The sequence below is a fragment of the Chroicocephalus ridibundus genome, chromosome 5 (genome assembly GCF_963924245.1).
Source record: "Chroicocephalus ridibundus chromosome 5, bChrRid1.1, whole genome shotgun sequence".
NCBI lineage: Eukaryota > Metazoa > Chordata > Aves > Charadriiformes > Laridae > Chroicocephalus > Chroicocephalus ridibundus.
The window spans coordinates 12,452,160-12,479,183 of NC_086288.1; the positions used below are offsets into that span (position 1 = coordinate 12,452,160).

At 41.3% G+C, this 27,024-nt stretch overlaps 1 protein-coding gene across 1 annotated transcript in view; it reads left to right on the forward strand.

Annotated features, from left to right (window-relative positions):
• Positions 1-1,504: 1,504 nt before the first annotated feature.
• Positions 1,505-27,024, forward strand: part of RNF150 (ring finger protein 150) — a 126,889-nt gene continuing 101,369 nt past the window's right edge. The window contains exon 1 of the mRNA XM_063337011.1: positions 1,505-2,283. Within this exon, the coding sequence (XP_063193081.1) occupies positions 1,818-2,283 (466 nt within the window). The 5' untranslated portion in view covers positions 1,505-1,817. The remainder of the gene's footprint in view (positions 2,284-27,024) is intronic.

Genomic DNA, 27,024 nt, shown 5'->3' on the forward strand with positions numbered 1-27,024 from the left:
AAAAACCTGTTACGGCCATGGCTGTGTAACTTTACTAACCATGCTGATAATTTCCTCGCAAAAACACAAGTCGTGTTTGCTTGGCAGGCCACTTCCCATAAAAACAAACTTTATCCATAGATTGGATTTTTTCTCTCTTGTTTTTCTTGGGGATGGTTAACATTAGGCTAACTGGCCTGTTAACTACCTGGTCACCGTAATTAGTTTTTCTGGATCTTACCAGGAAACCAAACACTCAATCTTTCAAGATTTTCCTGTTACGGCAAGATTTACTTGAAGTAGCATCAGGGAGCTGGTTATTCTCTCCGCCCTCCCGCCCACTCTTTTGGGATTCATGTGTGCCATTTTTCCGGGTCTGCTGGTTTTTGTATGTTCTTGGGAGATGCTTCTTAACCTCGTTTTTATGAGTCAATAATCTGCCAAACACATCCTCCCTTTCTTTCCAAATATAAACCCGAACTATTTACTGGTCATTTATACCTTTTTTGCCTTCTCTTCTAGTAATACTTCTTCCAAATATACAAATGCTTTATTGCCCATAGCCCTTCCAGGCATGGATTTTCCCCTTAGGGCTTTTGCTTCCCTTCATGAAATCTCAACGCTTTCTAATAAATGTTGATCGCCATCTACTTTCACCTCTCAATTTTAGTCCTACATGGTAATTTTTTCTTCTTAGTTGCTGACTTCACTTCTCCAGGAATGGGCTTTCAAGGAAGGTTATCCTCTTGCTTGATGATAGAATTTTTGGCAACATACCGTATTTCCCTGTAAACGTCTCTATTTTATTCCCCTATTCGCCTATACTTTTTTTTTTTTTTCCAAATTCACTTTTTTCAGCTTTGGGGAAATAACTTTTTCAAAGGAGCGTGCGTGCGTGCAAAGTGTGGTTAAGGCTGTCATCTCTTTCCTTCAATGTTTCTTTCAGTGGCTCCTATGAACATAAACTGGGAACCGGCAAATATTGACACTAGCGAGATACTTACGCGTCTCATCTAAATTAAAGGGAATGGTATTTCTAGCAGCAGATTTTAATAATAAGGGGGCTGAAATAGGCAATATATATATATTAATCTTGTGAGACATCCTTTTGTTATTGAGCGTAGTTATGGAAAAGCAGAATTTTTGCTACTCACTTGCACAAAGTGGAGTTTGAAATGCCTTTTGAAAGGCATTTGAGCCTCGGCCAAAACTTTTTTTTTTGGGCGGGGGGATGGTGTGTGTGGTTTAGGCAGTAAAAATCCCCAAACCTGGGCTTTCACCGCGTCAAAATTAAACTCTTCTTTTCCACCCGTGTCCGTGGAGCCCAAATGTTAACCCCCCCCCACGCGCCCGCCGCCTCCCCCCGGCTCTGCCGCCAGGTGGCGCCGCCGCCCCGCCCGCTCCTGCCGCCGCCGCCGGCTGCCCCCCGCCGCCCCGCACCCCCGGGGCGCCCGCGGGGGGGCCGGGCCCGGCGCCGCGCCTCTGTGCGTGTGCGTGTAAATCCTCCCCCCCCGCCTTCCTCCTCCTCCCGCCCGGGCTGCCAGCAGCGGGGGAGGCAGCTGTGCGGGCAGGAGGAAGCGCGGCGGCGGCGGAGGGGACCGAGGCGGGGGGAGGGCGGAGACGGGGCCAGCCCGAGGAAAATCAAAGGGCCCCGCGATGAATTAGGCAGCGGGCTGCAGAGGGGAGGGCTCCCCCCTCCCCCGCCCTTCCCCGCACGGCGGCGGGAGCAGCGCCGCCCCGCACGGAGCCGGCGGCTCGGGGCACGCCACAGGCGCACGCAGGCACAGACGGGCGGCGGGGGCGGGCCGGGCCGGCCGGGGTGGGGGGGGCTCCGGCAGATGAAGATGGCAATGTCTGTGATCCAAGCGTGCCGCAGCCTGGCTCTCTCAACATGGCTGCTGTCCTTTTGTTTCGTGCATCTGCTGTGCCTGGACTTCACCGTTGCCGAGAAGGAGGAGTGGTACACGGCCTTCGTCAACATCACCTACGCCGACCCGGCGGCCGGCAGCGCCGAGCTCCGCAGCGAGAAGAGCGAGTGCGGGCGCTACGGCGAGCAGTCGCCCAAGCAGGACGCCCGCGGGCAGGTGGCCCTCTCCGCCTCCCCCGCCGACCGCTACGCCTGCGACCCCGGCACCCGCTTCAACGCCCCGGCGCCGGGCAAGAGCTGGGTGGCCCTCATCCCGCGGGGCAACTGCACCTACAAGGACAAGATCCGCCACGCCGCCGCCCAGAACGCCTCCGCCGTGGTCATCTACAACGTGGGCTCCAGCAATGCCAACGAGACCATCACCATGCCCCATGCAGGTGAGCCCCGGCACCCTGCCCGCACCTCGAGGTCTCTGCTGGGTGGGCAGCCGGGCCCCATTTTTCCTGTGCGTGGCAGCCTGCTCTCCTGTCCCTCATCCCTGGGGTGGGAGCTGCTGGGGTGGAAGGTGTCCTCACACCTCCTGGCAGGGAGCAGGGTGGGCTGCGGGCCTCGCCGGGTGGTGAGTGCCCATGCCAGGGGCCATGGAGCACCTCTCCGTGCTCCCGTGGCAAAGGATGGATGTGCAGCTAGCAGCAATGCACGCTGGAGCTGCAGGGGTGAAAAGTTTGGGAGATGTAAAGTTTGGGTCTAGTCAGAGGAATGGGTGGGACCCTGAGCCTGCTGTGGGGCACCGATGTTTTGTTGTGTCCTTTGGATCCTCTGGCAGGTGCCGTGTGGGATCGGGTATGATTGAAACCTTTGGAAGAGGAGAAGCATAGTGTTTATGGTGCAGGCTTATCAGGAGGTGCAATAAAGTAGGGAACACAGTGTCTTGCCTGTGATGGTGTAAAAGCTGTGGGATCGAGTAGGAATGCCTAGTATCTGATTTGGTGAGAACACGAGATATTTTGTCCGAGACTGAGGGGGCTTTCACTCTCCCACGTGAACGGTCTGATGGAGTTTGTGCTCGCGGTGTCAGCACATGGGTGCTCAGGTCCCAGCATGTGCACGTCTACTAGAACCGAGCAGAAATCCAGTCACTGGAAACAACCCAAACCTCGGGTTATGCCCACAGAAAAAGCTGGGTTTGTACCAATGTTCGATCTGAAATAATGTTATTTTAAAAACATATCGCCACATTTATATGTAGGGATGGTGTTTTCTGCCAGGGGTCACTGGTCTTTTATACCGGCAGTCTATGCCATGGAGACTAAAATGCCACTTATTGTGAAATCTCAGTTTGGTTTGCATCCAGTAACTAATCATGCCCAGCTGTTTCATGCCAGTTGAATCTTAGCAGAGTTAGGGGTAGATTGAAACACAGAAAGGCTGCAAAAACAGGATGTTATTCTAATGACATTTTAAATTTCCACATTAAACTAGCTAGCATGGATATGCTGAAAAACAATTTGTTGCCTAACTATAACACTGTAATGCTGCTGATGCAAAAGTAGCGCTTTTGGAACCTCTTGTGTGCAGTCTCTTTAAGAGATTAACCGTTTATTTGGGCAAATTCACATTTCTTTGGTAGGACTGGTGGAAGATGGGGTTTTTTTTAGTATTTTCCATTGGTTTTGTGAGACAAGCAACTCATAACCTCTTGAGCTTTTTAAAACTGTGCTTTATAACCTGCACATGGTTTAGTAGCTGTTCAGATTATACTTCTTGGTACTTTAAGTATCACAGATTATATCCTAAGCAGTGTAAAGTAGTAGGAGCTTGGCATACTTATGCACCCTTAGAGTAAATCTCAGGCTGTTTCCAAACTTAAGATGCATTGCTTTTTCTTGTCTAGTGAGTTTCTCGAAAACTGCCAACATGCTGGATCAATTAATGGTTTGCCTGTTTTTAAAGTATGCACTAAGCTGGTTTCCCACACAAATGGTGTTTTATTAAGGAACAGTGGGAGTAAAAAATGTGTCTAACCTTTTAAAATGTTAGAGCTTTTGTTTGTTTTAAAGTCTAAAATGAAGTAAGCAGGAAATCTTTCTTACTGAAAGTGGCCTCAGCCTTCAAAAATGCAAATACTGTATCACTTATTTTGGGGGCAGCTTCTTTTATGTCATATGACTCCTTACAGTTTACTCTGAGAATCCTTTTTGAGTACTGGATTGCTACCCAGCAGTGTGATTGTACAGTACCAGAGGCTGAAATGAAGCTCGCAGAAAATAATCTGGACTTGATTGATTGTATGAGGTTGTCTTCATTTTCAGGATTTTTGTTCTGTGAAGTTGAAAAATAGTTGTTGGCCTTACCTTAGGGAAAACGTGCCCTCTGCGTACAGTCAAAACTCAGAGGAGTTTTAGAACATAAGTCTGCTGGAACAGGAGGGAAAATAATTAAACATGTCTTAAATACTTGACAAACTAGCAGGGATTCAGAACTGGATTTATCTTTACTCTTCCTCTTGTACCACCGTTATGCTGAGAAAAAGTGAACGTACAAGCTGTGTAAAACTATCTTTCTGAGTTGCAGCCTTTGCCGTTTGCTCGGTCCCAGGCTAAATGATAGCACAAGATTCAAGGGAAGAATGAATCAGGCTCTTGGTTTCTGAGTTCAGCAGCATCTGCGGTGCTCTGCCCACGCCAAATCCTGGAGTGGGAAGAAGAAAATTCCATCCTGGAAAATACTTGGGGGGTGGGAGGGGAGGGTGAAATATGACCTAAAGAGCAATTTAAAAGTCGAAAGAAATATGATGTTACTCTCTCTCTCTTTTTTTTTTCTTTTCTCCCACAGATTTTTTTTGAGGTTTCTTATAAGCTTAAATAAACTCCTTCTATACAGAAAACAGTATATCCTGTTGCGTAACCTTGTGGTTCCTTTCCTTACTAAAGAACTATTACTCCTAAGAGAGATGTTTTTCCTTACATACGTTCTTTTCTTCTGTATGCTTTGCCTTCTTTCTTTTACTGTCATTTTATCGCCTTGTGCTGCTTTATCTGCTCCTCCCACCTCCACACCCATCTCTTCATCTCTACCCCATGCTTCATTCCCCTTCTTGACCGCGTTACTGTGCTACTTCATAGTGCTTTGCCCTTGCCACTTTCTTCCCAAAGCTCACTCTCTCCTGCCAAAGATCTTACCTCACAGCTGTATGCTTAATTATATTTCCTGTTTTCTGCTACAGTGCATGCCAATGACCCTTTGCTAACAGGGTGCCTCCTGATTTTAAAACCTATAGGCAACTGTAGCAAGATACCATTCTTGAATTCGAAGGAGGGTTGGTAGACCTCCTACCCTGACAACCCTGCCAACCCCAAATCAAAACCAGGTTGGAATTATATCGGAGCTTGTTGTGGAAATCTTCAAATACAGCTTTCCAGGATTTATTTATAGTGCACCAGACAGAACAGACAAAGTGTGCTATTTGAACCAGTTCAGTCACCGTGTTTGAAAGCCTTTGCTTTCAGGGAGCTTGTACTTAGGTCACTGCTTGCAAATCCAGAAGAACGAGGCAGAGTTGTGACATGTGCATTGACAGGGAATGCAGAGCTCTGAGGTTCTCGTGCTAGGACACACTTTGCTTTTGCATCATCTGCTACAGCCTTTGCAAACCAGCATCTTTATTTTTATTGGCTTGAAGTATGGTATCAGAGCAGTGAGTCCAATTTTGTTTGCTTCTTGACTAAGTGGGCTTTAACCAGAGAAAGAACAAAAGCATCTGGAATTTTTGTTTCAGATGCTTTTTATTTCTCCAAAATCAACTTTTCTAGTAGAAGAGTGCTCTAATAATATAGAGGATGTTCTTTTTCTCTCCAGAAGAATAATCCATGATGTTGGCTAGGGTTTCTGATTGGTCTTTTTTCTTATTCAGAACAAATTAGCTCTTATTTCTGTTTGAAAAGGCTCTAGCCACAGTGTCTACATTTAATAACTTAGCATCAATTGGAAGTATTCTTACTACCTGTTGTAGCACAAGTCCTAACACTTCCTCCCAGCTCTGAATCCGTAGAGTAAGGGAGCCTTCCAGAAGATGAGTCAAGGTGAGAACTTCCCTCTCTCCAGCTCTTATTTGAGGGAACCTTGGTTGACTACTAACGTGGGCATCTGTCAGGTGCTTGGGGCTAGGGAGGGATGGTAACTGCCACTGTACACATGATTCATATGTGGGTAAATGTCAAATCTTTAGTATTCAATACAGTTTGTAATATTCAGCTTGAATCCTGGGGTGCAGCAGAGTATCTCGCAGAATGGATATGATTATTATGCGAAGTAAATTGCACCCTGAGTATTTTGCACCAGAAGCATGTGTGAGTCAGGCGGTTTTGCATTCTCCGTATTCTGCTTTTCCAGGGCATGCCATCACAAATTTCAATGCACGTGCTGCGCGTATGACCAGCCCGTTTTCAATGAGGGGCAGATGCCTCGTTTTTTGTAATGGCTCGTACAGACTGGCAGCAAGTGTCAACTGTATCTTTGAGACATGAATCTTGTATGTGGCCTAAGATGACTCTGACTTCTTCCTTCCCTCTTTGGCCCTCAAGTGCAGCACGTCCGTGCCAGATTGCATGAGGAGGGCATGGCCATCCCACTGCGAAACCCGGTGTGTCCCTCCACACATACTATGTGGCCAGTCTTGATCTATGCCCATTCAGTTCAAAAACAGTTTCTTCCCTTGTACTCAGGTTTTTGTTCCATGATCAATGACTTTGGGCTTGCCTTTTACATATTTTAAGATGCTTTGGTAGTAGTTTTGGTTTTGGGCTCCCCTGTAGATTTGTACTGATGTGCAAATTAAACACTGAAGTTGAAGATTTCTCTCTTTACAGACTTAATTCAGTACTGTAGCTACATTTGTTCCTTTACTAAAACAATTGTTTGCCTAAACTTTTGTTGAATTCTAATGAGGAAAATGTGCTGAGAGCATTCACACTGAATTTACATATGGATAAGTGTGAATTAATCAAGGGTTGGAGATTTCAGGCTTCCAGGGCCTGCCATAATTATGTTCCGTTCCAGGCACCCAGGATTCATTCCTAATAGAAAGCGACTCAATGGGGGAGGGAGATGGAGATTAGTGCATCTCTGAGCCTTATCCATCGTGAAATTGAAGGGTGGCTGGGGTGTGGAACTTGGAGGTGTTAGGAACTCAGAGGAGCTCCCGGAACCATCACGTAGGCCTGGCTTTCGGTAGTTTTTCAAAAACTGGTTCTCGATATTTATCAAAATCAAGGATTTATAACATCGGCTAGAGTCAGCAGTAGTGCCGACAAGCTGTCCCACTGCGTTTGCTAGTGAGCCACACTTCTGCCTGCTAGTTCTGCTGTGGTTCAGTGCTAGACTTCACTTCTGCGGATGTGTTCAGTTATGCCAAGTGGTGGGGGGACTTTGTGACGTTAGGAGACTGGTTTAGCTTTAACTAAATTTAAAAGGATGAATTTGACCTATAGGAACTACAACAACAAAATAACCTTAGTCTGCAGCACTACTTGCACAACCACTTCAGCACTGGGGCACTGAGTTTTGTCGTTAGATAAGATGCTTTTTGCCTTGTTGAATCTCACATCTTCTTTCACGTTCACGACTGGCTTGCAGTCAGTGGAAAGACAGCAAGTCCACTGAGCTCTGGATCAAGTCATAAGGTACAGCTTTCCCTTCAAAGTGGTGAAGTATTGATTCATTGAAGATTGCATTGATCCTCCAAGTTTACTGATTGCAAAAGCAGTTAGATTTTTTGCATGCTCTTTGGTTATTGTCAGCATTTGTTTGCAACGATATTCATACAGGTGCTATCTTCAGATCTCTGCAGTAGGAAGTGACACAGAAAGAAGAAAATCTTCCTCAGAAACAAATCGGTATCAGCATTGATTCTCAGTGCTGCCCGTGAATCTGGAGCACCTCCTTTTGGTATGCCGTCCTTAGGAGAATGGCTTGCTTTTGATAAAGTGGTGGTTTGTTCTAGTCCCGTTGGTGTTTTGGCTTTAAAATGGTATGTGTTACCTTGGGTTCTTAGAATACTGTGGCAGCCTGTGGCTAGCATGTTAACCCCATTGTAGCTCACTGATTCATGCAGATATATTTCTGTGCTGCCCCCATACATGGTACCTCACAGAGTACAGGAACATTTTCAGCAAAAGGGGAGAGAAACCTACAGTTAGTTCAGTATTGGCACTTTAAGAGTCACTTTTCCTGGTAAGAGGTGAGGGCACTTTCTACTTTTCTCATGTAAGTAAAGGACTAAAAGAACCCATTATTTTGCCGCACTTGTTTGATGGAGCTCATAGCGCATTATCATGTGAGATGACTGAGTTTCAAGTGACCTCTGCCTCCTTACACCATGAGCCAGGCTGATGAGGAGTTAGATCTTTATGAAGGGATAGCCCAACGATTTCTCCACTTCCCAATAACTTCTGCATAGCTAACCTGCACAGAAAGAGCATTCATTTCAAGACAAGCCCGACTTCTGCCCTTTCAGTTGAGTTTGAGTACTGGTCACTTGATGACTTCTTTGGTACAGAAGGGAGAGAACAATACAATCATTGACTCATAGAAATCAGATCTAGAAAAGACTGAGTAGTCCGTGTAATCTGTCACCTTACTAATGCAGGATTGCATCCTACAGCGTTATCGTCTAGTACCCTCACAGTGCTAGAATCTTTCACAAGAAAAGAACCTTTCACGGGAAAGAATCTTGGGGTGCTTCAGAACCAACTGCTGTCTATGTAAGCAGCAGAATGGTGCTGAGGCAAGAAATGTAAAATGTAAGAGGATATTAAATAGTAATACTATATCTTGAAATAATATTTAATTCTCATAACTTCCACAGTCATCTTGGCAGAGGCATAACTGCTAAAGGATAAGGTTTAAAACCAACTGTATCTGTGGTACCACACAATTTAGGGCAGTATATGGCAACTACAAGAAGAAAGAGGAGGTAAAATATTTTGTAACTTTATGTTATGTCCAAACAGGCTTACCCTGCTGTGTCTTGATTCCGTAGTGGGATGTGACCCAGGACTTCATTTGTGCCCAACTCACTCCTCATTTCCCTCCCTAGTCTTTTGGTTTCTCTGGAAAAGAAAACTAGATGGGTAGGCCACAGGTCAACCACTGCACAGTTTGACCAGGTCCTGAATGTGGGTGAGCAGGGGTTAGAGACCCCCCAGGGTTTCCTGCTTGTTCATGACTGCATTTAGATGTAGCATCTCAGAAGGTTCTATTAAGAACTACAGTTCTGTTATCTGGAGGAGAAAACCCAAATCACTTGAGTGAAACCTCAATTTTTAAAATTTACTGTATTAAATCTACCAGCGTTATATGTACTCTCTGACCCGCTGCCCATATTAGTGGATGCCAAGCTTCATAAACCTACGAGTTGGCGAATGAATCTGCTGTGAATTGAGGCTCATCAATAATAGGCTTACTGTTCTTCAGTGCATTTCATGGTCCCCTTAGAAGTAATTCCCCAGCCAGGATAGGTTGAAAATTACTGATTTAGGTTCTTACCATGCTGGTGGAAACAATGGGGTTTAGTTCAAAAAATGGATGAGTGGAAACACCTCTTTCACCAGTTCTAGTAGGTGGAGAAAGGTTGTAAAGATTGTTTTGCTTATGAAACAAAACACAGCAGCTGTGTTTTACAAGAGAGGCTTAACAAGGGCATTATTTATTTTTTGGCTCCTCTTAGTAAATTATTTGAGATAAACCTTAGAAAACTGAACTGAGGAGAAGTGAAGGAGATGATGAAAAGATTAACCTGTTTGTTTTATTGCTATTCTACATTGAAATATGAAAAGCTAGCATCTTTGATTCTTTGCTACTTAAAGATATAATAGCTTTTTCAAATAATTGTTCATTTCTTTTCCCTCTCAAGAGTGACTTGGAAATAACATCAATAAAGTGAAGTGCCTGTTCATTTGCTTCTGACAGTATAATCATAGTGATATTCAATTATACTGCTAGACCTAAGGGTCTGTCAGAGTTTCAGTCTCAAATTTGATGTGTTTAACTGTGTCTATGTATGTAATAGCCCCTGCTGTAAACTGGAAAGGTAGACCATTTATTTTAACCTTATTTTCAGTTTGAGACAAAACTGGAGGAAAAAAATGTTCATCTTTTTAGTTCCCAAAGCACAGAAACGTAAATTGTGGCCTTGTAATTCTCTGGAGTCCTGGTTTGAGTATATCTTGTATACTTCTTAAACATTACATCTGCATAGGAGTGTAGTTCCTCCAGGGATACATGGAATAGGATGAGTTGTCGAGTGCTCCCTTGTGCTACACACATAATGAGAAATAGCTTTTTAAAATTAATTTATATTCCATAGTGTCTTGAAGCCTTTATCATGGGAGGGGACCCCTGGCACTGGGGTGCTCCATAACAAAGTATATCTCTGTATGCTCCTCTGCCAAGACAGCCCCCTACTACTGACATATTTGTCTATGAACCATCATCGTTTGTCCCTGAACATGGGCTTAATTATATAGGATGTTATTCTTCCCCACAATTTGTTCCATCCATTGGGCTTCCTCCCTTTTTGTATGCTCTTTGGTTTGCCTCTTACTATTGAAATCTCTCCTTACAAGGCATCTTGTTTCTGCAAGTCATTGTAAGAGTATCTCACCAGATAATATATGTATTTTAAAAAGAATTATACATCAGATTGATCTCTGGCTTCCAGCTTTGTAAATCACACATCATTAAACTGTGCTCTTCTATTTATTGTTTCACCTTGCAGTCCTTGTCAAAAAAGTAATTTCTAGCACAGTCACTGTTATGTTGTGTTGAATGTGTCTGACATTACACAGCAGTACTAAGAATGAATCTACCTACCAGGCTCTTGAATCCACCTTTAATTAACATATATGTCTAATCTTAAGATTAGTGTAAAATGTGTTGTTATTAGTTGTATATGTGTTATGGGTTGGCTGGGTTCAGACCCAGTACAATAAGCTGTACGGTTTTATTTTTTTCTTTAAATTGTTTTGTGGAGCACTTGAGAAGCTTTTACACCTAGTTGTTACTGTCATACTAGCAGAGCAATTCCAGTCCCTTATTATCAAAGCTCTGGGTGTCTAACAAGTTTCACTATAAAAGATTTCTTGGATTTTCCAATTATGCAAGAGTTCTGTATCAGTACCTGATAAAGATCTCTCTGGTTTTACATTCTGTGATGCTAGCTAAAATGTTAGTATGCTTTTTCCTTTTCCGTTTCAGTATATTCTGTTAGAAGACAGAAATACATTTCTGTTCCTTTGCCCTTTCAGAAGACTCTGTAATAGAGATTCTTAAATCACGTCTGTGTTTATACTAAAAAAAAAAATAAATCTTTAAAACAGAACAGTCTGATGCTGCAGTCTCGTTCATGATTGCTTCTTGTACAGAATACGCATTCCCCTCTTGTGCCTTTTTAAGCTTTTATTATACACTCCCTGTCTTCTAGTTTTACCTGCCAGTATCGTGTTCCTTGAGTGAGGCAGCTTTTGCGAGATTGTGTAATCTCTGCGCCTGGTCTCTTATCGCTCTTTATATGTCCATGTGTTTGAAATACCATCTGGTTGTCCATGAAATTCATACCTTTACTAAATACTATATCAAGACTCTTCACACTGGAGAAGAGGAGCTGTCTGAGTAAAATCCATTATGTCTCGTTATAATACTGCCTTTGATGTCTTGCCTTATTTTTTGTTCAATCCTCTAGCCTCTTCATTTCCTACTTAGTTTTCTCTCTCTTTTTTTTTTTTTTCGGGGAGGTATAATTTCTTTACTTTCCACACTTCCAATAAGTCTTTCCCTTGGACTTCTCACCCATTTTTTTGTCTTCACATCTCTTTTCATGTGCTCTGCACCTATTTCCTCTCTTCTAGGTTGTTTTTTTTTTTTTCCTTTCTCCCCACCCCTTACCAGGTTGACAAAAATAGCCAAAGGCTATTGCTTTACATACAAAGTAAGGGGAAGCAGAGTAGGATTATGCTCTTTCTGACTCTGGGTTTAAAGAACATCTGCTGATTGCTGTCTGCTGCTCGGGGTCAGCTTGGAGAGGTGGGACACCAGCAATCGGGAAGTGTGGCGGTGTCGTTTATGAACAGAAGACTGCCAGTCAGGCACGGCACATTTGCTATGCATAGAATGGCTTTGAGCTGAACACTCCTAAGTCTTTTTCATGAATTCTTAAAAGACTAAATTATGGTCCCCTCTATGTAAAGAGGAAGATCCTGCTCTTTCATGCTTTTGCAGAAGATGATTAAATTCCTGCTGCTGAGTACTAGAAAACCTGACTGTGAATTTTTCCATCAAAACTGTTTTTTCTTTAGTAGTGAAATGGATTTTCAACAAAAAAACCCACCCTGTTTTGGAAAGTTTTTGCTCTCCAGAAAAGATCTTGCATTTCTGAGTTTGAAGAAAGTTTTTATTTTAGTAAACCTTTCATGTCTCAGAATTTCAGGTTCAGAAACAGTTTGGTTTCCCTTTCCTTTTTTGATGATATATTGCATTTTAATCAGCTTCTTCCAGCTTTGGATGCTAGTTCCACCCTAGAGCACAGACCTGACTTCTTCCCAACTCAAATATTACACTTCTGCAGGAATCAATGCGTGTATTTGATGACAACTATATTTAAAGAAATTGAACTAAAGTTTGCAATGCTGTATTTCTTCTCCCTGTGATAGTGTGCCAACAGATTTCTGACTTCCCATAGTGTGGTCCCTAAACTATAAGATCTTTGGCCCTTGCTGTGTATATGCATGACTTTAGCACTGTGTCTAGATACACACGAGAATGGTACTTGGTATGAGATAAAGATTGCCATCACAGACAAAGATATAACAAGGATCAGTAGTTGTCAGTGGAAGTGAGACAAATTCAGGCTTGTAGTAAGATGCGATTTCCTAAACGATTGCCTGTAACTTAATGTTATTTGAATGGGCTTGGCTAGCTCTCTAAAAGTCACGTCCTGGAAAAATTATCCTATTTTCTGGGAAAATTGTGGTAGTATGTGCACAAGGAAGGTTAGAGAAGGTGATCGTGGTAGTCCTTTACGGTTTTGGGGACGGTACCTGTCTGGAACTACCACCCAGCTCTTTTCCACGCTTGGAGACTGTCAAAACAGGTCTGGCAGAAGCGCTGCACAGTAGGCAGAGGTAAACCCTATGGCCTGAAGCGTCAGCTTTCAAGACGGGATCTCTGCATACCATGTCCTTTATCATCTGGGAAGAACTTAGCTGGGTGACAGTGATGAACTAATGTCAGGTTTTTTTACTTTTTGTGACTGTTGTTTATAGAAGAGGAAGCTGCAAGAAAAGGCACTTGCGAGAAAAACGTAGTCAGAGCCACTTCTATTTTTTGTGCCTGAAGATAGCCAACGAATGCAGAGAGCTGCCTGTAAGCCTCCACAAAACAAGCATTTGCTGGAGCATCTGTCTCGCATCATAAAAGAAGTTGAAAGTCTTTCTCTTCCAAAACTTCTGTTTAAATGTTGAGTGCCAGCAAAAGGGAATATCATGATTAAATGCAACCCAGAGTGGCAAAGCTATCACAGGTAGGGATGAAATACTTCAAAAGCCAATAGTATCATCATTGACTTTGCCAGAGAAATGGCTAAAATAGCCATTAGATGAAAGTCACATGAACGAACCTGAATCCTGGAGAAGTGAATTCATGTTGATAATAGCCATGGAAGTAGCTTGTGACCCTTGTGGCGTCATCAGTGGGGAGACATTCTTCCTCTCAGAGACTATGAAACTTAATTGACTAATCCATATACCTTTATCCCCATCTCAGTTCTGCCCTGACACCCATTTCTCACTGGTACCCAGTGTCATGATGTTTGAAATATCTTTGTTTGTTGCCCCATTGCTGTTGATTCCAGTCTTTCCTTGCTGCCTTTACAGGTGGTGGGAATGCTCCCTGAGATGATGAGGGTCTTGGTCACTTTGTGCTCAGGCCTGAGCTTGTACGTTTGCTAGTTGCCTTTAGCAGTTTTGTGTGTTGCTTGGTGTTTGAGTATGGAGGGTTGTATTGCTCACAGAGTATTGCCCAGCTAGATCCATAGGTGAATTAGAGAAAGCTACCAAACAGCTTAACTGTATGGCAAAGTAAAGAGCTATGTCTAAGGCAGTCGAGATCCTCTAGTGCATATAGATTCTTCAGGGAACTCATCTGTCCTTTTTACTTCCCTGGCCTGCTAACCCATGCTTAAGAAAGCACATAGGAAAATTTCAGTGTTCTATAGTTTGTTTGGTTGGGTTTTTTTCCTCTAGAGACATTCTCTTTTCTTTATCCATCTAAGTCCCAGTCAGTCTTTTTTTTCCTTTTATTTTTCTGTCCTAGTCTACTAACCAGCACTTACTGAGATGGAAGTTACGAGAGCCCATAGCCTATTTTTAATAAAAAATATGACTGTATAACTATTTTTTTCTGAATTAATAATTTCTAATTGTTAGCAGTTCAGTGGCAACAGATAATTGATATTATTTGGTTTCTAAATATGCATGATCTATCACTCTTTCTCCAATAATTAAAGGCATCATTCCCATTAACTAATTTATATACCCATCTTTCTGCTCTTAGACTTATGACAAATAACAAAGCAAGCAATGAATTTTTAGTATAGAATATCTTCTATTGATTATCTTGTACGTTCAATGTGTAGAATCTGTTCTTAGTTCTCAGCCAATTCTGTGTTGAGTCAGCCCAATGATTGCTGTTGGTCTTTTCTGGACAATTTATTTTATGTCCATAGACCAGAAATAGTTTTCGCCAATGCAAAGATAACTCTGCTAGCTTTATCACAAGGCTGTTATCTTTGTTTCTGACTAGACCAATCTGTTGTGGATTAGCCTGCAAAACTGGAGCTACTGTGCATGTGTAAAACAATAGACTGTTTGGTAGTAATAATAGTAAGGAGGCAAGTATAACTGTGTCTCACCCTGTGCTTAGGTCAATACGGCAACTCCTAAAATCTCTTATTTGCAAATGAGACTGATACTTAAAAGTCACCTTTCACTTTACTAAGGTAGTGATTTTGCTGTCATAAAACTCACTAGTAGGTATTCTAAAATTCAGGATAGACATTATTTCTGATGTCTACATTATATTAAGGTAATTTGGAGAATGCTTCATATCCCAGCTTGGGATGATGTTTACACAAATGGTTATAGTTAAGATCATGTTTAGTTCTTGCTGAGAATGGGCCAGAAGTTGAGCACTGTGACTAAATGTCATTGAAAGAGGTTTTATGAGAAAATGTCTTCTATGAAAGAGGTAGAAGTGTCTGATGTAGCCCAGAGGTTTATTACTAAGAATGTTACTGTGGTAATCTTGTGGGATTTTATGCCCTCCTGTTGCACCGTGAATAGTCAAGGTCCTTACAATTATAAATAAAAATGCCTTATTGTAAATACAAGATATATACTTCATATGTTTCATAAAACAGGTGCTTCATAAATGCCTATTAAAAGAGATGCTTTCATTATTTTACATTTCCCCGCATAGTTCTGGGTTATCAGACGTGTCTGCGTCACAGCAAGAACCAAAGCCGCTTCTCTCAACTTTCAGTGAACACTGTTCCCCTTCGATCTGAGGAAGAGTTGACCACCCAAATGCTGTAAAACCCAGATGCTGTATGTTCTTAACTGTGTTTTGTTTGATGTCTTTTACCAGTGCATGCAGAGGAACAATCACAGCTGCGACAAGTGTGGACAGCTGGTTAGTTATTTGCAGATGGCTTAGAGATTTATAGCAACTAGTCAATTGTACTTGCTAGGTGAGCTAGAGGAGTTCACGTAATTTAGAATAGCCACCCAACAGTTCTTGCTAATCAGGGAGTTGCTTAATTTGGAAATATGTGCATACCTAAGGCCTATCAGATACATAGCAGCTCCATACCTTACGCCCATTCCAGTTCGGGAGTAATTATTGTAATGTTTTGCAGATTTGGTTCCAGTAGATAAAACTTTGCATCATCCCTTGAAGAGACCATGCAGCCACTTGGACAGTTGTTGAGGGTATGTTGAGAGGATGGGAAACTGTAACCAAGGAGGAGGGAAGTGTAAAATGAATGGATATTCCTTCATTAGACGTTCCTAACAAGTTAACTGCCATATTCAGTTAAAGAGATCTGCCTGGAAATAGTACAATACTGACTTTTATTAACCTTTTAAATATGTAAGGATGCCCCATGATAAGTGTGTTAACATCACAGTAAGACTTGCCACACCAGGCAAATACTAATGTATAATACACAAAGTATTAATGAATACCTGAGGTGACTCAGTAGTGTCTTCAGTGCTCTGCAAATCTGTATTTACCAGCACAAGCCTCAAAGATCCTCCATAATCTCAATGTGAATGGACATTGGTGGGAGTGGAGGTTATTAGTATCCATCTGTGAGTGCTATACTTTTCACAGGCCCGGGCCCGAGCTTGTCTTCTCCTGTGTCTCCTTATTTAATAAAACAGAATTTGAATCCATCCATTGGAGAATTATTGCAGGTTTGATTAACTTGAAAATAAACCTGATGTTCATGCTGTTATCCAACAGTTGTCTCCACCTGTTGGCAAGAGTTTCAGGATCTGAGAGTGCATTCAGTCGAATTTGTTCAAGTGCACAATATTCAGTCGGCTACCAAAAAAAATAATTAAAATTTCATTTTTGTTTTCCATCTTTATAATGGCAATATTCCTATCACTGAAAGGGATAATATTCACAGCATGTCAGCACCCTCAGGCTATAGCAATGAAGAGATTGTACCTTTTTCTTGTGGAAGGATGCTATGCTTGGTGTCATGGAAACTGAAAGAATGTATGAAGGTGGATGAATTTTAGATCCACTTCTCTAGCTACTTTGAAGAAGCACGCAAATGGTTTGGCTGGAAAAGTCACAAGAAGTACACAGGGAAAAAAAAATTCTCCAGCACCAGTATGATGGTCTCCATAGTTTTTACATGGGGTATTGGGATTAGACTGGGCTTTAAACTGACTTTTCACAGGCCATATTTTCTTTATGCAGATGGCTTTCAGGCCAGCTCATGTGCTAATTTCTGAACTTTCAGGTTAGTCATGATTACTTTAAGAGTCTCCCAAGTCCCCGTTTCATTTATTTACATTTTTTTAGTGTAATGAAGAGAAAACCAATAACCATTCTGTAAAATTCCAACGCCCAAATCTTTCCTTTAGAAAAAGCGTTATAAGTTTGATGATTGCCAGCAATGCACTTACCTATGCCGTTAATTTGTAACCTCTGCTTCTGAAATCCTAACCCTGCTGGAGTCAATGCCAAAACTTCCTAAGGATTTCATTGCCAAGTAGTTAAAGCAAGAAAATAAATACCTGAACTCATTAGATATCTTCTGCTGCCCCCATAGCATTTAACACATTGTTGTCAAGTACAGAAAAGCCCCGTTTATCACAACCCACCAGAAATAATACCAGTCTTCCACGGGCGGTCTCGGTGAAGTATTAACAGTCTGCATTTCATGTGAATTGCACGACAGACAACACCAGGGCTTCATTAAGGTCATTTTATATTTGAATAAAATTATGGGCTAGCCTGTGAGTGCCTTGAAGCTGTAAGTAGTTCTCCAGCACGTTTAATAAAAGGTCCACCTGGCTTCGAGTGATTGTATAAATTATGTAGCCATTGCTGCATTTATGATATAGGGAGAAGTTAATTTTCTTACCTTTTGAAGTGGTTGAGAATAGCAGGTCATGTCTTGTGTGTGTTTCTGACAGCGGGCTTCAAAACAAATTTTTCTGAAATCTACTGACAGCTAAAATTTAGTTCTTGCAAGGCTTACGGCTTTTGTGTGAAATGAAAGGAATCTGAGGGGAGGGGGGTGCTGGTGTTAGAGCTGCGTTGCAGGAAGAGGCTGAAAAGCTTGGTTTGCAAGATGCATGTGCCTGCTAGCTCATCTCTCAGAGCAGGGACCAGCCGTGTCCACAAGAGCTGCAAGAGAGGTGTCTGCCTGACAAAAGTCATAGTTGAGATAAAAGCTTCTAAATCTCCAAGAAGTGCTGGCTGGACGCCCTGCAGAAAGACCTGCCCTATATTTGGAGGGTGAGAGCAGTATGGTTTTCACACCTTTCTTTGACTAACTGGTATGCTCAGAAGGAATGGCAATGATGACAGCCTTATCACGAGGGGAGTGCTTCAGTGCTGGCTGTTAGGAGAATGCTCAAAATTAGTATTTGCAATCTCCAATGAAGGAGCGGAATCTGTGTTTTACACCCTCCACCTACATACCAAACAGATGTGGACAGTTGTCACAAAAATAGTTAGAGAAACAAAGTCTAGCCACATTAAGCCTACCAGAGGTCATTCCTTACCTGTTTCCAGTCTGGCCAAGTTAGGATGGCATTTAATACAGACTGAATTTATTCTGAACAGAGGATTATGTATTAGATCTTGGAATATGTGGTTGGTTGGTGAATTTATTTTTTTTTCTTTTTTCTTAATTTTCCTGGAAATACTGTTCAGCTGAAGAGACCACAGTGCAGGCAATACTGCATGGCGATTTCAGTGCCTTTGTTCTAACACGCACATTGTGTTTTGAGTGATGCTGATGTGTTTTGAGAGCTTGTGGGATTTTCAAAACCACTGGTATGTTAATCTCATTTGGCTCCTGTAACATGCTTCAGATCACTCTCTCTTTTCAGGGTCTGATGACAAGATATTGAATGGTGTGATTTGTACTGCAAATGGTTTATTTCCAGTTTTCACTGCACCTTCATTTTGGGAATCTGTGACTGTTTAACCCCTTTGTAAGTCTTCAGTATGCCTTAGTACAGTCCCCCCAACACAGTCAATCTCTTTGCTAATAGAGATGTTTGCTAATGAGAAAATCTCTGTCTCTCAGCGTAGGCATTGCTGTGTCCTAAAGACACTTTGCCTTTTGATCTCTTTGATCCAAATTAATTGTAAGAGGCTAAATGCGGACAGAAATATCAAATGTACAGCTATGCTTAATAGAAATGTTACAATTACATAGAAGTATCAGAAATCAAAGGAGAGATCCAGATAGGTGATTCAGCATAGAAATAACAGGGTAGCTGAAGTTCATGATTTAAGCTGGTAGTTCTGATCTGCTTGTACTTAGGCACTGAGTCATCCAAGGCATAAAAGCTAAATGAAGAGAGAGAACATAAGCTGTCGTACAAGAACCAAGGTAAATAGAGTTACCCTCCTTTCACGTCCTCTCACATATGGGCAGAATTGGTCTCTGATGCAATCTGAACATAGAAATATATGAGCAGCAGGAACATTACCAGCAGAGGGAAATTTCCAATAGTTAACGACTAGTATTCCTCCCTGGGAGTCTATATGTGTTTTGTTGTTTGTTAGGTTTTTTGGTTGTTGTTTGGGGGGGTTGTTTTGGTTTTTCTTCTTTTTAAGGGGAAGGGAAACAGGCATATGAAATAGCATGTAAACGTCCGTAACAGCATGATACAGCATCTGAGTTGTATATTCAGAGAATGACTAGAAATTATTATTGAACTGAAGATTGGCTTAAAATAAACCTTGGAGTCAACTGTACAACTTAAATACATCCCCTTCATATCTTCAGCTGTGTCTTGTGTACTAAAATTTGCTAAATTTGATGCAAGTTTCTGAACATCTTAGATCTGGAGCGTTTCATATCAAATACTTGTTTCAAGTCATTTAAAGAGTTATGAAATTCACGTTCAGTCTAAAATTCTAATCTGAAATTTCTGGCCCTGGTACATGTTCAGGTAATCAGATTTCAGTAGGGGCATATAGCACTTACCTTATCTATTGCAGATAGATCCAGCATGGAAACCCTTATGATCAGCAGGTACTATAAAGAGAGCTGCACTGGTATTCATTTGAGTATTAAAAATAAAGGATCTAATTAGCAATGTACTGTGGTATCAGCATTATGTTTCATGCATTTGTTTTCATCATCCTCAAAGCTTGCCTAAATCTCACAGAGAAATGGTGGAAACGGTATAACAAACCATATAACAACATCAGTCACAGTTGTACAAAACGTAGTGTGGGCAAAAACGTGAAGCCTGCAACTACTGACAGGTAACTCTGACAAATGCTTTGTTTTAGAAATATGAGCAAATGCAACACACTGAAGGGATCGTTTGAGTAAAGCATTGTGAATTTGCCTGAGAAGTGTGTGCTAAGAAGAATTTATTTCTGACTGAATTCCTATAAAAGGAACAGAACAGAGAAAAGACTCTGCCTCTCTGCCTGCTTAAAACAGATTTGGACCCATTTGTACACATAACTTCCATCTAGGTATCTAAATACCTTTTTTTTTTTTTTTTTTTTTAGATACGGATGTGAGTGTATGTCTATGTCTCCTTATTCACACACATGTATCTCTAAAAATAGTAACTTCCTCCAGGGAGATTGGCTACAGCGGATAACCCGCACCTGGTCTTGAACTCACAGATCAGCCAAGGCATGTAGATATCTGATATATATATTATTTTGCCAATTAATGTAGGTATAAACAGCCCTATTTTGAGTCTACGTGGCATGGGGTTCATTTCAACTGCAGTTGTGCAAAACACGGAAAAAAATGAAAAAAATGGATTTTTTTTTTTAATGTCTAGACTGCTTTAAAGAAGTCCTTTTTCTGTGCGCTTTTCTGACTTGGGAGGGACTGAGGAGAGAGGGAGGAAGAAAAACTATGTCTCAGCCAGGTCTAGTCCTTAACCTTTCAGGTCTTAGAATTTAAATAAAATGCGTTATACAGTCAACTCATAATGCTGTCCTGCAGCTTGTGGATGCATAGGTGTAACAGAATGGGGATGGGCATTTGTCTTCTATTCGTTAGCATTTCAGAGTACTCAAAGCAAGAGATTCCATCTGGAGATGAGTTTCTCATAGTTTCTGGGTACAAAAAATAAAATAAATGTTGTTCCCATATTGTTCCAACTGCTTGATTAGAAATGAGTCAGAAAGTGGTCTCTGTGTTCTTCTCCATCTGGACATGTATACTGCATGATAAGCTCAGATATGAAATTAAAAAATTCTGTTAAAGTGTTTAGCTTCTCAGCTAAAAAGACAAGGTTGTTTGTAGGAAAACTGTAGAGATCAGTTTAACAGTCTTGGGCCCTCATGCTGAAAATACTCATGCGGGCAAGTACCTCATGCATGTAATGAACTTGCTTGATCTATTTATAGCTTTACTTGGTATATATTTGTACCCAGATGGTGCTCCTTAAATTTCCCTGGGCTGCGTGTATGAGCAGCAGTTCACATGGCAGACCACAATGCAGGACAAGAATCCAGGTAGCAAACAAATATACTTCATTAAGTAGATGTTCACAATTGTTAATACAATACTTAAAGACTTTTTTTACTGGTATCTCTCTGCAAGCAGGATCTGTAACTAATAGAATTTTTCAAATTGTTTTTAATTACTTCTTTTTAAAATTTTGGATAATTTTCTTTACAAGGATAAAAAAATTTCAATTTTAAGAATGGAGAAACTGACAAAAGGGGCTGCGTAGCCAAATCTTGCCGTGTGTCAGGAGCAGATTCCAACCTTCCAGGGTCCCCTTCTCTCAGCAGTAGTAGATCATTCCCATCCCCACAGCACCTTGCCGCTCCAGGCTTGTTCTCTGCTAGTTGTGGTTCTCTCCATATGCTTGAACTCCCACCAAGATTGGTCTGGATTTCTTTTACAATAAGACTCTGAAATTTTCCACCGTGCTTAATTGAAGTCTACTTGTATTCGCTTCTTCCATAAGCTATCCTTGTAATTCGATTTATAAAAAAAAAAAAAATCATTTTAATATATATTCTGAAATTCTACTTCATGCATTTCCAATTCATAGGTTTATAAATCTCAAAAAAACCCAACCCATAGCTGTGAAGGGGGAACATAATCCAGGCAATGAATGCTTACATTAAACTAGTGTGGGAGCAAATGCATTTCCCTGTGCCTCTCCCCTCCTATTGAAATAATAGATCTTATGTTAAATACAAAATTTGAATAATACACTCTATTTTTTTTCGACGCCTCCAGCAACTGAATGGTGTTTCATCTGCTGATATTCTGATACTTGTGAAAGGCATCTGGTACACAAAAACACACCTAGAATGGCTAATTTTAAACACTTGTAGGGGCAGATATTAGGACTGTGTAAGGATGCCTTCAGCCAGCTCTGGGAGGGTTACAAATGAAAGCTCGCTGCGAGTCCAGGCAGAAAGTACGGGGATTTTTGTTTTGTTTTGTTTTCCTGTGCAGCAAGTATCAGGAGGCGGACTTCTGTTGTGCAGTTTGCTACTTTTAAAAGCATTTGAAAATACAGTGATTTATTTGGGCGCAATGATTGCAAAGTATTTTCTATGACTTTTAACAGGATAAATTACTAGATTGGGATTGAATCAAAGGAACGCTAGGATTATTAGCATTACAAATCTGCCACTTGATCAGAACTATTTAGCACATTGATTCAGCATGTGGAGTTCAAGGTGGGGGGATTAATACATTTCTGTAACGTGAATGAAATCCATGTCAAGTTCTAATATAGCTTCTTGTGAACTGCATATAACGTGACTCTGCAAGTAGCCAGATGCTATGAGATGCTGATTGCTGGTTTTAAGCTAATGGTAACTTAACTGGTTCTAACTCAGGAGACACTAAAAGTTACAGGGAAGCAGTCAAAAAGGGAATACTGCCTCTTTAGTCATAGCACTCACAGCAGTGGCTCTGTCTCTAGTGTAATTTGTATACATTTGTATAGAAAAAAATTTTTGTCACTGTTCTGAGAGGACTGAGTCAAAACGGAAAATGTCCTTTGAAAAAAATCTGCAAGATGATTTTAATAAACTTGTAAATTTTTTCAAGACGTTCATATATAAGCATGTATTTTAATACTGTTAGAAGTTTTGCATTAGTCTACTCTGTCTTTCTTGCTCTTCTGTCCGTGGCACAGTCTCTGCTCTCAGTCTCTGCTCTCCTGTGTTCATGAAGACCCCAGGTAGGACATATTCCGCAGCTTGTCTGCAGAAGGCCTGAGACAACAGGAGTGTTAATGACCCAGTGTATTTTCTTCAGACGCACAGATGTCTCATGGGTCTCTCCCCGTTCTCCCTTGATCTCTTCCTTCCTTGTCTTCCTCCAAGCTACTTGTTTCCCACTCCCATATTGCAGTTTTCTGCCCTCTTAGCTGTTCCAAAATGAGCTGGGCTTTAAAAAGATTTTTAAAAATTAAAAAAGAAAAAAGTCTTGTTTGGTTTTTAGATCATATCAGACGCCTGATTGACCCTGCAGTCCCTTAGTACGGTGTTGGCCCAGCTGAACAACAGGTGAGTGGTGGGGCTGTGGCAGGAACAAGCAGCTATTGGCAAGGAGGGCCCATAACTTTGTAAAATGGCTTTGTTCCCAAAGAAAGTGCATGGTGGAACTGCATATGGATTACGTCTCAAGTTGAGCATCAAGTGCAGCTGTGTTTATTACACTGTCTGCAAAATAGAGCAGTAGTGTGCAGGCAAAGCTCAAAACCCCTTAGCGGCTTCCTAATCTGAGGTCAGTCGAGAAAGGATTCCACTGTTTCTGCATTCAACTTCCAGCTTAGAGAAACACCCTGTACATAAATCTGCTCTATATTCAAATGCCATTTGAAGTGGTTTGGGCTACAGAAAAGCAGCTGATAGCTTTGTTAGAGGACCAAAGGACTGAAATTAGTGCAAATAACTTTCATGTCATATGTGGGTGTGGGACTGTCCATGTAACATATATGCCCCAGCTTCCTTGCCATACATCCTTAGGCCATTCACGTTGGGTTTTTTTGACAGCACTTCTATCACACCAGCACAGCTTCCCGCTCCCCAGACCTTGGCATGCCCTGTGGTTCGGCTGGCTTGATGATATTCCCTGCTGCAGCAGAGCTGTCTCATCCTGTAGAACGTCTATCATATTCTTGATGACCTCCTGTCCCGTAGCAGTTCATCCTCACTTTCAGTCTCTTTCTTCTCTATTCTGACTGTGATTTCAAGCCATGTGACATGCCACACTGTTACAGGGCATGTGTCTGCTCTCTTAGCCATGTGCTTGCCTTATCATGTTTAATCAATGCTTTTCCTAAAGGTGGTCACTAATCTTCTTGCACAGTTTCAGTAGCTGCAGCTTGTTGGAACAGCTGTAATATTCTGACATGGAGTAGAGCTAAATGCAGAATGCCTGTCTTTCTATCCAAAACATTTTAAGGGGCAGGGGGAGATTTTCAAAGAAAGGTAGCTGAGGTCAGGGAAGAGCAGTGACTTATGCTGGAAAATCTGTGAATGCATCTCAGGTAAATCTGCCTGTGGCTTCTTGGTGCTGGTGGGGATGTTAATAATTCCTAATAGCATGTACAAATGCAGGGTTCGTGCTCATTTTTCACATGACATGGCTGCATGGCCGTTCATCTCCTATCCATACCCAGTCAAATGTGTAGGAGCTATAAGTAAGTTGTATAGTAAGTGCAACTCTTTCCAAGCAAGCTTTCTGGTTGAGGCTAAAAATTGCATCTTTCTCTCTATGCGTCTTCCTTCTGTCCTTTATGACTCCAATGAAAAATTAGAAACAGTTTTCTTCAGCATTTCTTTTCATGCACATAACTTACTTCCTTGTTTTACCTTCAAGGAGCCATTATGATTTTCTGCTCCACCCTCCTATAGTCACCAGCCTCTATAGATCAGCAGATGCTCTTCAGACCTACCAGAAGTTCACTTAAAGAGTGGAAACTGAACATTGTAAATCATGTCAGAACTGTGAAAAGCTGCCAGAAACTCAAAGTCCAGGTCGGTCCTGACCTAGAGTTGTTGGCACTCTCTTCTGCATAGACCTGAACTGTTTCAGAGGTATAGGTAATAAGAAGGTAGACCATATTTTATGGAGATGTATCTGATCAGTCTAGTACCTTAGTACCCAACTGCACATCTGTTGCTAATGACAATGTATTATCTGATGAAGTTTCTGTCTGTATCACACTGTCTAGGCAGTGGACAGCATCTTCTCCTTATCATTTCTTCACAGCTCTATTTGTGAGTTTTCTTGTAAGTTAACAGAACTGATATTAAATCATTGCAAACAGATAGAAAATCTAGTTCTAAAGGAGATACCCAACTTTTAATATGACTTGGTGAATAAATCTATCTTTCATTAAGATTCTGGACATCTTTAAATGCATTTTAAATGATAAAATCCTTTTATAGACTCTATGTTTAGTCCTGTGCTGTCTCCCTGTCACAGATGTACTATTAATTCATTAACATGATTTTTCTCTGTAATTTTGGCAGAGGTGAAAATTGTAGCAATTGAAAAGGGGAAATAAAAATGAAGGTATTCACTGACCGCAGTAAAGAGTGGAAAAGCATTTTTCTCAGCAAATGAAAAGGTTTTTATTTGATTTTGAAGATGGGAGATGTAATATGCTAAAAATGCAACTTAATACGCTTCCACATCTCATTTGAATAGACATCAAGCAAAGCAGAAGATCTGTATAGCATCAGAGTACTTGGCCTCAGTATTACGTAAACATGGATTGTTATTTTTTGGCTTTTTTGGACTCCCACAGAGTCCAGTACATACTTTACATTTAAAATATGTGCTTGCATTGCATTCAAGATGGGGTTTTTGTGTATTAGGAAAATTGACCAAAAGGTTTGTGATAGACAGCAGAGAATAGCAGCTACCTTCATTAAATGTTGCTTTTAGTACATCAAATGTTACAGATCAGGTACAGCTTAGGAGGGAAATATTTTGCCTCTTAGGTCAGCGAGGATAGCTGGGGGGGTAAAAAGCTGGTACTGGATTCTAGTATCAGTATAGGTTTATTGTCAAGCTGTTCATCACCGGCTAGAAAGCAGTGTTAGTAAAAATATCTATTGTCATAAAATCTTAAGCAGCTCGTACTCTGGCTGCAATTATTTTATCTTAATGTAAGAAGAATGCGTTCCTTGTTTTTGGCTCTAGAAGAAAAAGAATTTGTTACCACATTAAGAGACAAGAGGCGAACATAGTTAAATGTATGGTGTGACCTTATTCCACTTCTGCTTCCAGTATTAGATTTCTAAGTGCCACATGTATCAAAGGCATCGCGTACAGTGCTGGCAGCGCTGGTGGCCACTCACAGGAGAGCGGTTTATGGCTCAAGGCAGTTGTTTATTTTTTGTTTGTTTAAACTTAATCACTATTACAGTTGACTGTCCAATACATAGCTCAGCTCAGTAAGGCTACCTGCAGCACAGCCGACTTTGAGCATTGAAATAGTCCCGCCTGAAGTCAGACACAACTTGTCTCTAAGGTTGGGCTTATGGTCAAGTACCCTGTTGTATCAGGGCCTATGACAGGGAGCCTTCTGAAAGAGGCTAATAACAAGTTTCCAGGTTTCTTTATTGTGTAGCACATTGTCTCAAACTTACATGTGCTGTGCCATCATTTCGCACAGTTTCATTGACTCATCAGAGGCTTGTTGCCAACACTGTGCTTCATCTGTTACTGCCAGGAGAACAAGCTCGTGAAAAGGCAGGCGTGCATGTTATGGAGCTATTCAGAGCTCCAAACAGGATGAGTGCTGAGAAAGAGGAAATAGAAATAGAAATGACAAAAAGCTACAGATGTTTGGAGAGTCAGAAGACCAACGCAGGAGCTGCCAAAGAAAGAACAGATAACAGCAAAAATAAGTGGAAGAGAAATACAGGAGTGTGGGATGTGGTAGAAATCCTTATGAAGGAAAAAGATTTGAAGTATTTGTCAAGACAGGAATCATCACCAGACCATGAGTGGATTATGGCATTTCCTAAGGTCTTTTCTGTTTCACCACAGTTTGGTGATTTGATTATCTCTGATAAGGTGATTTTACATCTGTTTATACTCATTTTCCCAGCTGAATGCTTGTGATCTAGCAAAAGTATCATAAGTTTATAGCCTTATATAGAATTATTTTATTGTAATGTTTCATAACATTCAGTAGAAAAGGAAAGCTGATGGTCTGGCGTATTTGAAATGTAATTTTCTACAAGTATTTTAAGTTGGGTTTTTAACCACTATTCTAAAAAAAAGCACCTGTTCTTCCCTAGATCTATGGAATTAAGTTCTGCTCTGCATATGCAGAGGTAACACTAATATAATGAATACGCAATGACAAACCAGGGCCAAGCGTCGTCCCGCA